The sequence below is a fragment of the Perca flavescens genome, chromosome 22, assembly GCF_004354835.1.
Source record: "Perca flavescens isolate YP-PL-M2 chromosome 22, PFLA_1.0, whole genome shotgun sequence".
In the NCBI taxonomy this organism is placed as follows: domain Eukaryota; kingdom Metazoa; phylum Chordata; class Actinopteri; order Perciformes; family Percidae; genus Perca; species Perca flavescens.
Genome location: NC_041352.1, coordinates 20,225,588 through 20,238,956, shown reverse-complemented (window position 1 = coordinate 20,238,956; position 13,369 = coordinate 20,225,588). Strand labels below are relative to the sequence as shown.

The window sequence follows — 13,369 nt, the reverse complement described above, 5'->3', positions numbered from 1 at the left end:
GACATGAAATTGGTAGTGCTCCAAAATTGTTTGATTGATGTTTGCATGCTTGGTATCATTTCCAGTAAAGTGTTTTTATTTCCAGTATACTAACTCCCAAGACTATGCATATTTGGATACCCTATAGAATTTAGTGGAACACAGCTTGTGTTTTAATGTTTCAGCACCATGGAGAGAGAAAAGATGGCAACACAATTAAAAGAAAGTATGTATGCTTGATTTTTGCTAGGTTTATGTTGTCAATAAAGAACCAACCCAGTAAGGAGTACTATTGACTAAAGTGGATTCATTTCTTGTATATCTACTGCCAAAACATTATACCATGCAGATGTGTATACTTTATAATATTAACTGGGACACCGTCAGGGTTTTCAGCCCCATGGAGAGAGAGACAACATAGGAAACATTTGTCACGTCTGCCCTGCAAGACTCAAAATTCTACATCTGCGTTCATCTGGAGGGCTTTTAGAGAAATGTCTTTATGCGTAAATGTCTTTTACCTCTGAACTGCAAAGAGACACTGCACTTACGGCATTCAGAATAGCATTGCATGCACTGCTATTTAGCAATGATTGCTGTGCTCACAATCCTAGATGTGATCTCGTGAACTCCTATTCACATTTGATAGGGTAATGGAGCATCCACTTTTTTTCACTTAGGGGCGGGGGGAGGAAGGTGCTGCCAGCTGTGCTATTATAGAATTTTTGCATTCGGTCATTAGCTGTTTTTCATCCATACGCACACACACAGACACAGACACAGACACACACCGAGTAACAGTCTTTTCTTCTGTGGTGGCGGCAGGCTATGACCTTTGACACTTGCGTATCATTGAGTGCACAGAGTAGTCATCACCAGTACATCGGAGCAGCTGAGGTGGATCTGTACAGTTGCAGTATGATGTGATTATCCCACTGTCATTATTTTCCAGCGACCACTGCCAGCAGAAAACAATGCTTTTCAAATGTACCTTTCCCTCCACAACAACACGTTCTGCTTCTTTTTATGGGGGCTGCGGATGATCCCAGACACCAACGTATCTGAATGCAGCAACACAGCAAAATTTAATGAAACGTCGACGACTCCTTTGAGGAGGTCATACCTCAACTCCAAATGATTATGTGGGTGATTCATTCCTCCGCCATGTTAATATAAAGAGCATCAGCTTGAGAGGATGAGACGGAGGGTGTCCTTAATTGTCAATTAAGGATGCATCTCCCAGTCATACTCCCGCCACATGAATTGTAGATTGAGTGATAACAATGTGGGCAGGGTTGCCTTGCTGCGATGTTTTTGAATTGAAGTCTTGAGTAATGAAAATATTTTTGATTATGTCTGCTTTCTCAACCAAAAACAAGCAATCATACGTGAAGAGAGTCAAATGATTTGCAGACAAGTAACAAATAAATCACTAACACCATTATTATGGATATGGTAGAGTGTTCACTGGCTCTGACTGGGATGGTCCTGCTTGCGACTAGGTTTTAATAACGGATGTGTTTTTCTGCTTATGCACTGATTACAGCATCCATAATGCCAAATATAAAACTAATGAAAGATTTAAAGAGCAAAAACACATTAGCCGACATTAATCAGGAGCTCATCATTACATCTGTTTGTCGTTATATTGTCAATAGATTGAGATGCATTAAATGTTTCATTAACCGTTGATGCTATATTTTCGGTGATATTAGATCGGAAAATCAGTTTTTAGAGTAAACATCTTATATGTTAAGTGTGAAAATGTAACAAACACTTAGAAAGATCATCCTCAAGCCACAGGACAAGAGATGACAAACATGAATGTCCACAAAGACACTATCTTTATGCCAAGACCACGGCTGAACAAACACTCTTGCTTCCCTAAGAGTGGACAAACAGCATCAATTAAGTTACACTTTATAATGACGCAAAGCTCCCAAGCTAGTTCTGTCAACAAAAGTCTGTTGCACCTCACCTGCACCTCAACTCTCGTGTCCACCTGTATAGGGTAATTTATTATCGTCACTCCCCAATGCCTGCGGTGTAGGTTGGGCCTAAATGCCAAATATCAACTACTTCACATAATAATCCTAGGCCCCCAGGAAGTGCACTGGACTTTGAAGCCAATTTGACATAGTGGGCAAACAGTGGAATAACAACTTCTGTGTGTCTGTTGTGATGCCATTAAGACCAAAAAAAGACTTTTTCCGATAGACTTAGATGGTGAAAGAGGCGTCTGTAAATCAGTTGATGTATTTTTTTGAGCGTCACAACCAACACAAAATGATGACTCGTTTAACTATCAGAATTTCATTCATTTGGCACAATAACATTTGGAAAGTCTAGAAGAGCCGCATGATTAAATCGTTTACTTCCAATTTAAGTTAGACGCGCTAAACCGTCTCCACCTCAAACTCTGTATCCAGTTCTCTTTATACATCCACTAATAATCTACTTCAGTTCCTAACTAAACTTCCATCTTGTTGTACTACTCTCTTTGATCAATTCAATTTCAATTACAATTTAATTACAAATCATAACAGAGTTATCTCGAGACACTTTACAGATAGAGTAGGTCTATAAATTCCAAAACCTAAACAATTACAGTAATTCCCTCAAGAGCAAGCATTAGCAGTGGCTGTTGCGACAGTGGCGAGGAAAAACTCCCTTTTAAGACTCTTGGTAGGCGGTGTCTGACGGGGCCGGTTGGGGGTGTGATGAACAGTGGCAAATAGCAGGGCACATTGTGTCATACTGAGGCGTTGCGGTATGTAACATGGTACTGCAGAGCATGGGTGGATGCGGCGGACGCAGCAGGACAGGCTGGGCATTGCAGGAAGCAAAGCTCTGCGAAAAAGCAAAGCTCTGCAAAGATCAACTCATACTATATACATTTTAATTTGTAATATGCTGACACCTTTGCACTCTTTACTCCCTGGAACACATTACCCGGTTGAAACACCAAAGATGTTGCTCTCTACCACACCTCCATGTCCAACTTAGGGTCCCCTTGTACGTTTCAAATCTCTGTTCCCTTTGGGTCAAAGTTATCATCATCACTCCCCAATCTCAGCTGGGTAAGATTGGTGTATCACTGTAGAGAGTGACAAGGTCAGAGCCTAAATGCCAAATATCAACCCATCCCACATTCGCATAATAATCCATTCCAGTCCCTCACTTAACTTTCATCATGTATTGCTACCTTAATCATCTCACGCTGATATTTTTTAACTGTGTAGCTGATATTTGCACTCTTTCGACTCTGGACCCCAGGTTCCCTAGTTAAAACCTTTCATAGTCAACATCCACAAAAAAACAACACGTTACAAAGTGCGTGCACAGTAGAAAAATCAATGCTTGCACAGCATACTGTAGGTGCATCCCAATGCCACTTAACATATAATGCTCTAAGTAGTGTGTCTCTGGAACTTTGACATACTTTTTGCAAGTTGCTGCCTGGTAGATGTTAAAATCAAACTGTGCTTACATTCATTAGCGGATCAGTTACAGGATTCACCAGGGATTTTCTCCAAAAAAGTGTGACAACAAACACAAGACACTTCAGCATTTAGGAGCCTAGGGAAGTTCTAAACTAAAAGTCTGAGAGATGTTCGAGGCATTTTGTGTTCCCGAGAGAGACCATCCATTTCTCTAGCAAAGAACAAGCTTTAATGAAACATTCTGTATTTCAATGAGATATTCTTTTTGTGAAGTGACATGTAGACTGTATCTTACTTGCCCTTCATGAGTTTCTGATGGAATCTGCAATGCAAGCAATACAGAAAAGTTCTCACTAAAGAGAAAACAAGAGAAAGCTAAAAAGACTCACCAAGAGGCTGTCCAGCGATGATACGGGCGTTTTCTCCCGCCACAGCTGCTCGGGCGTTCCTCTCGTTTAAATACTGTACGAAGGCGTAACCTTTGTGCACAGAGCAACCCACTATCTTGCCGTACTTGGCGAAGATGACCTCTATGTCGGTCTTCTTGACGATGGCTGTGTTGAGGTTGCCGATAAAGACTCTGGAGTTTAGGGAGCGTGGGTCATTCTTGTTGGTCACGTTGCTGGTCTGGAGTTTACCAGTCATTCTCCTCCAGTTGCCCTCCTGGGACACAGACAGAGGGGGAGGGGAGGACACAACTTTAGAGGTTTGGGGCAGGCTAACTCCAGCTGAATCTGCTAAACACTATGGAACCCCAAATTGAAGATATTACATCGACAATAAGACATTATGAAATAATCATTTAGAAAAATATATATGAACCGCTAAACTACTCAACAAAAAAAACAAATGTAATTTTATCATTCTCATTTACATATTACATACCGTCAGCGTCTCAGGAGGCCCACCAACCACCCTGTAGCTTACTAACGTAGCTAACTCTGTTGGCTAGAGAAACCACAGAGAAGACTGGTTTTGCTCTTCAGAGTTATGTGATTTACTGCCAAGAAAATGTTTAATTAACCAGTTAACTTCTTCCATTAACATTGACTCTTCACTTTGAACTCATGTTACGCTAGTTAGATGGGGAGGTAACGTTAGGTAGCATGTAGCCTACAGAAAGCAACAACTGTCACCATACCACATTTAGCATGATAGCTCCTGTTAGCTAGAGCAACAACAATGTCAAAGTAATTCTGAATGAGCCAACTAGCTTCTGCTGTAAATAAACACAACACAATACAATAATAACTAACTTCTTTTTTTTATTAACTTTACAAGGCTTTACATGCTACCTACTGAGCTAGCTAACTAGCTAAGCTGGTTTGTAAGCTTGGGTTAACTGGTTAATTCAGAGTGTGGTGTGAGCAGTGTTGTGATTTCAAAGAGAAATCACACAACTCTGAAGAGCAAAGACAGTCTTTCTCTGTGCTGTCTGTGACTGCGTGTCCCATACCGAAAAACCAATTTGGTCTACGCATGTGCATAGATGTTTGAGCCTTGAGGTTAGGCATTGATGGTGAGGGTCAGGATAGCCCATTGGTCAGGGGATAGGCCCCTAAACGGATTGGGTTTTGGGTACGGAGCAGGTAGTGACTCTAAAGGTTAGCCAACAGGAGCTAGCTAGTTGGCTAGCTGGCAGTTGCTGAGCCTACTGAGAGCATGTGACTGGCAACTCCACTGTCATGAAAAGTGACATTATGAAATAAAAATGTCACAAACAGACTTGGAAAGGGAATTTTGACATAGTATTTAAAGTGAATTATGTAAAAATTAAAATAGAATGATAATAAAACAAACAAACATTTTAATAATTTCTTAAATTACTTACTTATTTATAGGGTACATTTATTCATTTGATTGTTTATTTCACAATGTCCTATATATTGTCTTTAATACTGAACACTTTAGGGCTCCATACACACAATGTATGTACTTGAATTTGCTGTTTGAATCTAAATCAATTTATTTTAAATAGACACTTTATTGTTGATGAAGGCTTTTGTTGATGGTTTACCTTATTTCATTTATGTACAAGGTCATCGGCCAGTCAACTGCTTACCTAGGCCACATTTTCGCATGGCTGAAATATTACCACTCTACTATGGCTGAGTGAGAGAATTAGAAGGAGCAACAATATGTGAATGGCACAGCAGTTTCCTCTGCTTCGTGAGAAACCACATACAGTAGCTGCCAGTGGAAGGACAGCTTTGCTATCTCGATACCCATATTGTTGCATCCCTAATGCTTTGTGTGTCGTTTCACAGAATGCGGAGGCTGTAATTTATGTTACAGTTTTATTCAGACTTTTTGTGCTGTCAAGTTATCAGTACACATTACCCTCAGCTTTTGTAGGCCTCCCCTGCAATTATTTCTAAGTGACCTTTTCTTCACCCAAATGTTTTTATACAAGATGATTGTATGCAGGCTGCAGGATCAGAGAAATTATATATCCCAACGAAAGGATGCACTATTTCTAAGTCTATATTTTATCACAGTAGGCATAAAGTAGATAACTATGTAGATATATCCCACAAATTTCTATTTGCTTTTCCCCTTGAATTTCTTTTTTTATGCACACGCATCATTTTGTTTTAACATCCCAGTTTTGATTACAGTTTATATTCCAAAATGGATTACACCTTGTGCATTAAATACTGTGAAATATTGTGAAGAAAACACTGAATATTCAATATTTGTCTCCTCTGAGTCTCTGTCCCTGACACACGGTGATAACAACTACTCAGCCTTGAGACGAAGAACCTAAATAATGGATCCAATCCTGAGTAAATAGGATTAGTAACCAAGGTAACACTGATGTTGTTGGACACACACACACACACACACACACACACACACACACACACACACACACACACACACACACACACACACACACACACACACACACACACACACACACACACACTCTTTTTCCTTGATCCAACTTAATTTCCCGATTGCAAGAGGCTGTAGATCCTTACAGCTCAGCCTCCCTGACTTGACACTGTGTGGCCTCAGAATCTCCACAATTACACAAAGTAGTTTTATTGTGAAGTGCTACACTAAAATGGGTTCATTTAGCTAATTATAGCAGGGCAAGAGATTCTGTTAAAAAAGACTAGATGATGTAATTAACAAACTGAGTGATGCTTACATTCCATCATAAGGCCACTCGCTCTGTACCTGTACCTACAGTAGATGATGAGGAAACTGACCAGTCATCCAGGAAATGTGTGAGCAGCCAAGTGATTTACAGAGAGAGCTATTCTCTCTCAGGCATCCATTACACCTGAAACTGAGATCATGCTAGACATTCAGCTGCTCATACATGGATAAACATATTATTTCACTTGGCAGCACATGTTTTTAGCATTACATCACATACACTATAACATCCACTACGGGCGTGCGTGTGTGACGACTTGCTGTTTACGGTGCTGCATTGGCTTGTGTTAGTTTCTGCGCGTGGGTGTGTGTGAATAAATGCTGCTCGCCATCTCTCAAATGGCCTTGACATTTATCAGCAGCAGACACTGGAAATTAATGTGGTGCCAGCGCACACATATACATGTGCTAACTCAAATGAGCCCCACAATAGCCACCTAACGGTAGTTTAAGCCCACGATCCATCCCATATTGATGTCCATGGACAGGTCACAGGGAACATGACAAATCAGTGGAGGAGCATTAGATTGCCTCTCTCGTCAGATAAATCAGGAGTGGGTAACGGTCAAAGAGCCTTTTTACGGCTCCTTACTGTTATATTTCATGTTGTCTCTGTTGTTTTTTTTAGAGCAGGACACTAATTTATTCCATCAGTGGTTTTCCTGCTGACCTTGCCATTTAGTTTATTTACAACCTTCATTAAGCTTCTCATCCCATGAGGTGATAGCGTCATGAGGAGAAACATGGGGAAACAACACAGGAAGTGATAGGCACTGGGAGTGTAATTGGCATAATAATTGTTCCGACTTGACATTTGTTATAAGAAAAAAAAACACAAAGAAGAGCTTCATCCCAGAAATGCATTCTACAAACGGCTTCTTTAAAAGGAAAAAAGGACGACCTGGTGTTCAAAAGCCCGCTCTTTAAAAATGATTACAGCTTCTACAGTACTGCGTTTTTGTAGGTAAAGACCAAAATGTCTTCATATTCACTTTCATGCTAGTTTGGTCATGTCAGAATAGGTGTCCCATTTTTCAAAAGGTGGATGTCTCCTTTTAGAATGAAACACTTTGCTCTTGTGGCATTACAGAAAATTCTGGCCTCTAATACACCACAAAAAAGCATCTTGATTTCATGCCAATGATAAAGAAATATGGATAAGGTCAGCAGGAAAAGCACCAAGCTTGTGTGGTTGACAGCGCTGCTGGGTTGGGAGAGGGGTTGAGAGGAAAAAAAGAAGAAATTATTTAGTAGAATAGTAGCCATATTACTGAGTTGTACCTTGCTCTGTAATGCATTGTGCCTTGGTAGACAGGCTCTTAAAAGGTTGTTGTTTGGGTCTAGCCACCTGCCTGATTTATAGACATTTTTTTCATGGAGGGAGGGAACTCATTGAATTGATTCCTTTTGTAATTTCCTACCACTCCGCCATTGTACATTTCTCTCCGCCATGCCTCAGCCACTCTGCTCTGAATGTTGCCAAGGCAGCTTGACGGTTTGAGAAAAGGCTGAAGAAGCTGCTCAGTGAGACAGAACAGAGAAAGTTACCCTGATACACCTTTTCCAATGGTGTTGCTGCCATGTACTGCAGAGGTGGAATAATTGCTTCATGGATTCCTTCCATTTATATCTTGTCTTAAAATGTGTCTCTCTGCTGGTGAAAGCAACGGCAAAACCGGGAAATATATTCGCTCTATTTTGTAAATCAATACCACTGTTTGTATTGTAGGCTGCAGAGCATTTCTGTGCTGCATCCAGCCATACATTTTTGTGAAGCTTGGTCAGAAGGCGAAGCTGTTCTACTGCACAAAGACAAACTGCAGTCACAACATTTTGTCTGATTTGAAGGGAAAATAAATGTAATTGAATATAAACAGGATAGTGGTCTTAAATGCCATATCCACAGATTAGCCTGTCCCTTGAAAAATGTGTTAAATATTCACGATAGAGGGATAAAAACCTAATTTTCCCCACATTTTTAATAAAATAAAAGCAAAACAACTTTAATTTTGCCCGCCAAGGGTGCTTGAAGCGCTGTAAAAGCATAAATAAATTACAGAATTAACATCACTATTTATGACTATCACAACTGAGCGATTATTTTTTAAACCTATAATAGTGTGAAGGGATGGCAAGGGTTGTGTGCTTTTGTATACTATACTCAACCATAGAACCCAAGCTATTAAAGTCTGAAAGGTCTTTCATAATCTTTTTCCATGCAGGCAGGTCTTTCAGCATGAAAGCTCAGATAAACACACTGTATACTCCCTATCCAGCACCAAGCCTGACAAAGTTAGTGACTAGCTTACTGACATATTAGAGCATTTAGCAGCTAAAAAAACAACAGAAAAGACATGTGTTTCTCATGAGATGATAGAGACCAAATCAGAGCTAAAAAAGAGTGAACATTGGATTGATATAGCCAATGTTCCTTGCGGTAAAAGATACTGTAGTTTTCTTCTTTTTTTTTCTTTAGACATTGAGATCTCCACAGTGGCTGAATGAGACTGTCCTCTGTGAAAACCGCCCCCATAAGTCGCTTGTTCATGCAGCAAAATCCATTTTTACGTTTTCAGTGGCGGTGTCCTCTAGTGGCTGCAGTAAATATGACAGGAGCAGAGCAGGAAGTAAGGTGGATGGGTCAAACAAACACAGGACTTTCACCCAGTAGACCAAGGTTCATGTCCTGTTTGAAAATAAAAGTAAACAGTATGTTTTTTTTTTACTTTACTGAGCTACATTACTGGCGTTGATGGCAGTGGGAATAAGATTGAGCTTGGGCTATACGTTACAGCTTAATAACATACTTTGTTCAAAAACTTGACCTACTATGTGTACTTCATGTGCAACAGAGGATTTATTTCTTAAGGAAGCTCAGGTCATTTGGAGCCAGGGAGGAAACACTCAGTCTATTCTTCTGCTCCACCATGCAAAGTATTCAGCAGAACGGAGGCTCAGTTGGGTTCAGTGGCCTCTCAGTCCAACTGAAAGCTAGGATACTACGGATCTGCTCTAAGGTGGTGGGTCACTATGTAGAAAACTCTGCACTAAACTCCCCACCCTTGGACTGTGCCCACATTTAACTCACAGACTGTGATCATACATCCCCCCACCGTGACTGTGTGATCATAACAATTAATACATGTTTAGATATAGGATGTATGAATGTGCATGACACGGGAAAGAAAAATGTTTATGTTATTCTGTAGATTGTTTGGAGAATGTGAAGCAAGACACATTTCCGTGCGAATGGACAATAACGTTTGATCTTATCTCTTACAACCGTTTTTTTTTTTTACATACTTATTAAGAATACTTTTTACTTGTATGGTTTACCGTATATTTATGGTCTCTGGACCATATAACATATGTCCCTCATACGTTTTATCACAGCCTTTCTCAGCCTTCTCTTACCTGCAGCAAACCTGATTTCACTACAAATAGTGGCTATGTGCTTTGCAGCTCCAACCTTTTTTTCTTCCTTCCAAACTCTGCTCTCAGAAAATAAATTAACTATATAAAAAAAAAGCCTGCAGCAATGATACAATTAGCTAAGATGCAAATGGAGCCATTTCTCAGTTGGCCCTCATTCACCTGCAGAGGGGAAACTGGATAAAATGAGGTGGGAGAAACTCCTGTGTGCCGGGGCACAGAAGATGATATACGAATGGAATTTGTTATTGTCCAGGGGGGGAGTCTGCTGTTTGTGATGGACAGGGGAACACCTCAACTGCAATGACAAGATTTCATTTCTTTCCATGGCACAGGTGCACAGAGTTGAAACTAATCTGGTCAAACACAGTGAGCTGTTGAGCGCAAAATAGATCAATCTCTGTCTGCTCTCAATCCAATTTGATCGGTAAGGAAAGCACCGGGGTGTTTTATGACATAAAACCCACTCTGCATGATTGTTTTGAAAGCTTCCTCTCCACTATAGAACTTAGCTCCATGGGATGCTTAAAAGCTTTCTCTGCCCAGTGCAGCGGAATATCCCCATCTTCTCAAAATAGGCAATCAGACCAATCTCTAATATCTGTTTCTGAGCTACCAAACACAATCAGAGTGCTTATGAGCACATCAGGCATATGTTGTTTTGTTTTAGGACAAAATCAACATATAAACAGGTCGGGTGGCAAGGTGGTTACTGCATATTCTGTTGGTTATAGTAATGCATCATCACTTATTAGATGTTCTGAATGCAAATTATTATCTTTGAGACGTGGTGGAGTGTAAATGAAGGATCACAAAAGGAAGAAGAGTAGCAGCGCGAAGTAAACTGAAGTACACTCCTCTGGGAATAAAGTGTAAGTAAAGCTCTGCACTTTTTAAGTAGCAAACTGCATTCACTTTCAGACTTTCATGCCTATTGAATTTGCTCAAGTTATATGCTACAGTAAACTCTTTCTTGAGGGGCTGCAGACTGATACAATATTCTCTTATCTCCTGTATCACCCTATATCATATACAGATTGATACCAGCAGTAATATTGTAACTATAAGAGTAACTTAAACAATAACTGCAAAGATACACAAGTTTGCATGCTGTCAAAACAAAAATGATCTTGTAGACTAGAGTGAAGTTTTTGGCTTGTTAAAGGTCCGGTGTGTAACGTTTTTAGTTGTTCATTCTCAAAATCTGTGTTGCCCGTTCACAAACTTGTCCTTTTCATGAATATTTACCACCACCATCAATTCAAAGTATTCCTATTGGCTTGAAATGTTACATTTGTGTTTGTATGCACCATCTTGAAATACATTAGCCGGTAAGGGACATACAGGATAAACTGCTCTGCCTTTCACGTTTTTGCTGTCACATGATAAACTCACAGGTGCTGCTAATGCCGCTAATGGGTATTGTCGCTTCCCGGCCCCCGGCAAGTTTGAAGAAGGAAACATGGAGGACCACATGTATTCAAAATCCAAATTTCAGGAACAGGAGTCTTCTTCTTCTCCCAGAAAAAGAAAAAGGATATTGAAAAGAGCTAGAGACCGGCGTCATCAGAAAAAAGCGCGAAGGCTACAGTAGCTGTAATACGTACCTTGAACTGCGTGGCGCGAGAGAGTTGATTGCGATATATGATCTCAACACTAGACGGGAGTGTGCTGTGTGACGTGGCCACAATAGCACTGGTTCTAACACACTAACAGGATTTTTGTTTACATGTTTACACATAATTGTACAGTTACTCTTCCACTGTATTGAGGAACAGAGGCGTCCCAATGCATTACGGAGCGATCAATGTGCCATTGCAGCCAGGTAGTCTTGCGGTAATAGTTTTTCTTCAGGCTTCTGCTCAGCCAACAAGACTTTAGGGTTAGGGTTCTATCGCCGCCTGTTGTTTTGGCTTGCTCTTGACATTGCATTCACGTGTTTTTGCGTTTTTATTTGGAAGAGATATTTTGAAACCGTGCTTGTGTGGATGGCATTTTTTTAAGAACGAAGGAGGGAGGTCAAAAATACCTGGCTTTGTGTGGACTAGGACTTAGACAAATGTAAATGTAGTGTATCAAACTACATATTACTGCACACTGTATACCAGCTGTATACCTCAAATCGTCCGTGTTAATCAATTTTAAACGTGCAACAACTAAATTTCCGAAAATTTTGGGGAGCTGAAACAAGCAGTAAACACAACACTGACATATATAATTAATAAATTATACAAAACTTACTTTGTCTGTCTGCTGCCAAAACGAAAATAGTAAAGTTGCAGGTCAGAACTAAAACAATTAACTGGATAGAGTCTGGTGATGATTCTCTGTGGGTTCATCACTACGGAATACCTTTTCCATTTGTAAAAATAGTGATTATAGCTGCTATAAATCAAATAATATTGAAATGTTCTGATTGTTGCCACTTGTTGCCTCTTGTTACTATGGCAATTCTGCAAATTAATATCCTGTCTGTTGCAGTTACATTATAACCAATAATAATCACTAAACTACATTAAAAATGTATACGGAGAAACTGATGAAAAATGTAAAATGACATAACCGAAACCGAAAAGTGTTTAAACATGCTAAAATACTGTAGAGACATGCTTTGATTTGGTGAGTCTAATGTATTTGGCCGTTGACCGTTCTGCTCTCCTCATTAAATCTTGATGTGTCATCATTAGCGCTCCAAGTTGCAGCTGCAGCTGGGACAAATTTTTAATAGGGGCACATTAGCATTTATTAACATCTACTCTGCAGGAGCGGTAAGACAAAGTTCCAACTCTTCATTAGCAGTATTAATATACACTTTAAAAAGTATTTGACTGTACTGAAAACAAACTGCAGCCCAGGCTTCTGTATCTGAAAGAGTCATGGAACCAAACATCAGTGTGTTTTGTCAGAGAAGGAGACATTGCATTTAATCTTGTTCTCAGCTCACACAATTAACAGCAGAAGGATATTTCTTATTTATGGGCGCCCCTGTGAGCCACGCTGTGCTCAATAGCTTGTAAGAGGATGGAAGGCAATTTTTTTTGGCTTCAAAGGCTTGGCAACAGCTCAGTGGAATTTAAATGACCTTAAAATTCACAGGTTTCGTTTACGGAGTTATTATGCAGAAGAGCAGGAATATTATCTGCATAGTGTAATCAAAAAAAGCATTTTTTTTTTTCAAGGTTTATGCACTTTGCTCATACTGTGGACTATTCGTATTATGTTTTGAGTCAGTTTCAAAGAGGTTATAGAGACGGTATTTTTGGCATTGCCCCTGTATGGTGGTGTTACACAGAGGGGCTGGTCGGCCATCTGTAGCCTTGCCATGACCTACAGTATGTGTCGCCTAG

The 13,369-nt window shown here is 40.0% G+C and overlaps 1 protein-coding gene across 1 annotated transcript in view; it reads right to left on the bottom strand.

Annotated features, from left to right (window-relative positions):
• LOC114549610 (RNA-binding Raly-like protein) overlaps positions 1-13,369 on the bottom strand; it is a 66,699-nt gene that overhangs the window by 18,085 nt on the left and 35,245 nt on the right. The window contains exon 2 of the mRNA XM_028569991.1: positions 3,812-4,085. Within this exon, the coding sequence (XP_028425792.1) occupies positions 3,812-4,067 (256 nt within the window). The 5' untranslated portion in view covers positions 4,068-4,085. The remainder of the gene's footprint in view (positions 1-3,811; positions 4,086-13,369) is intronic.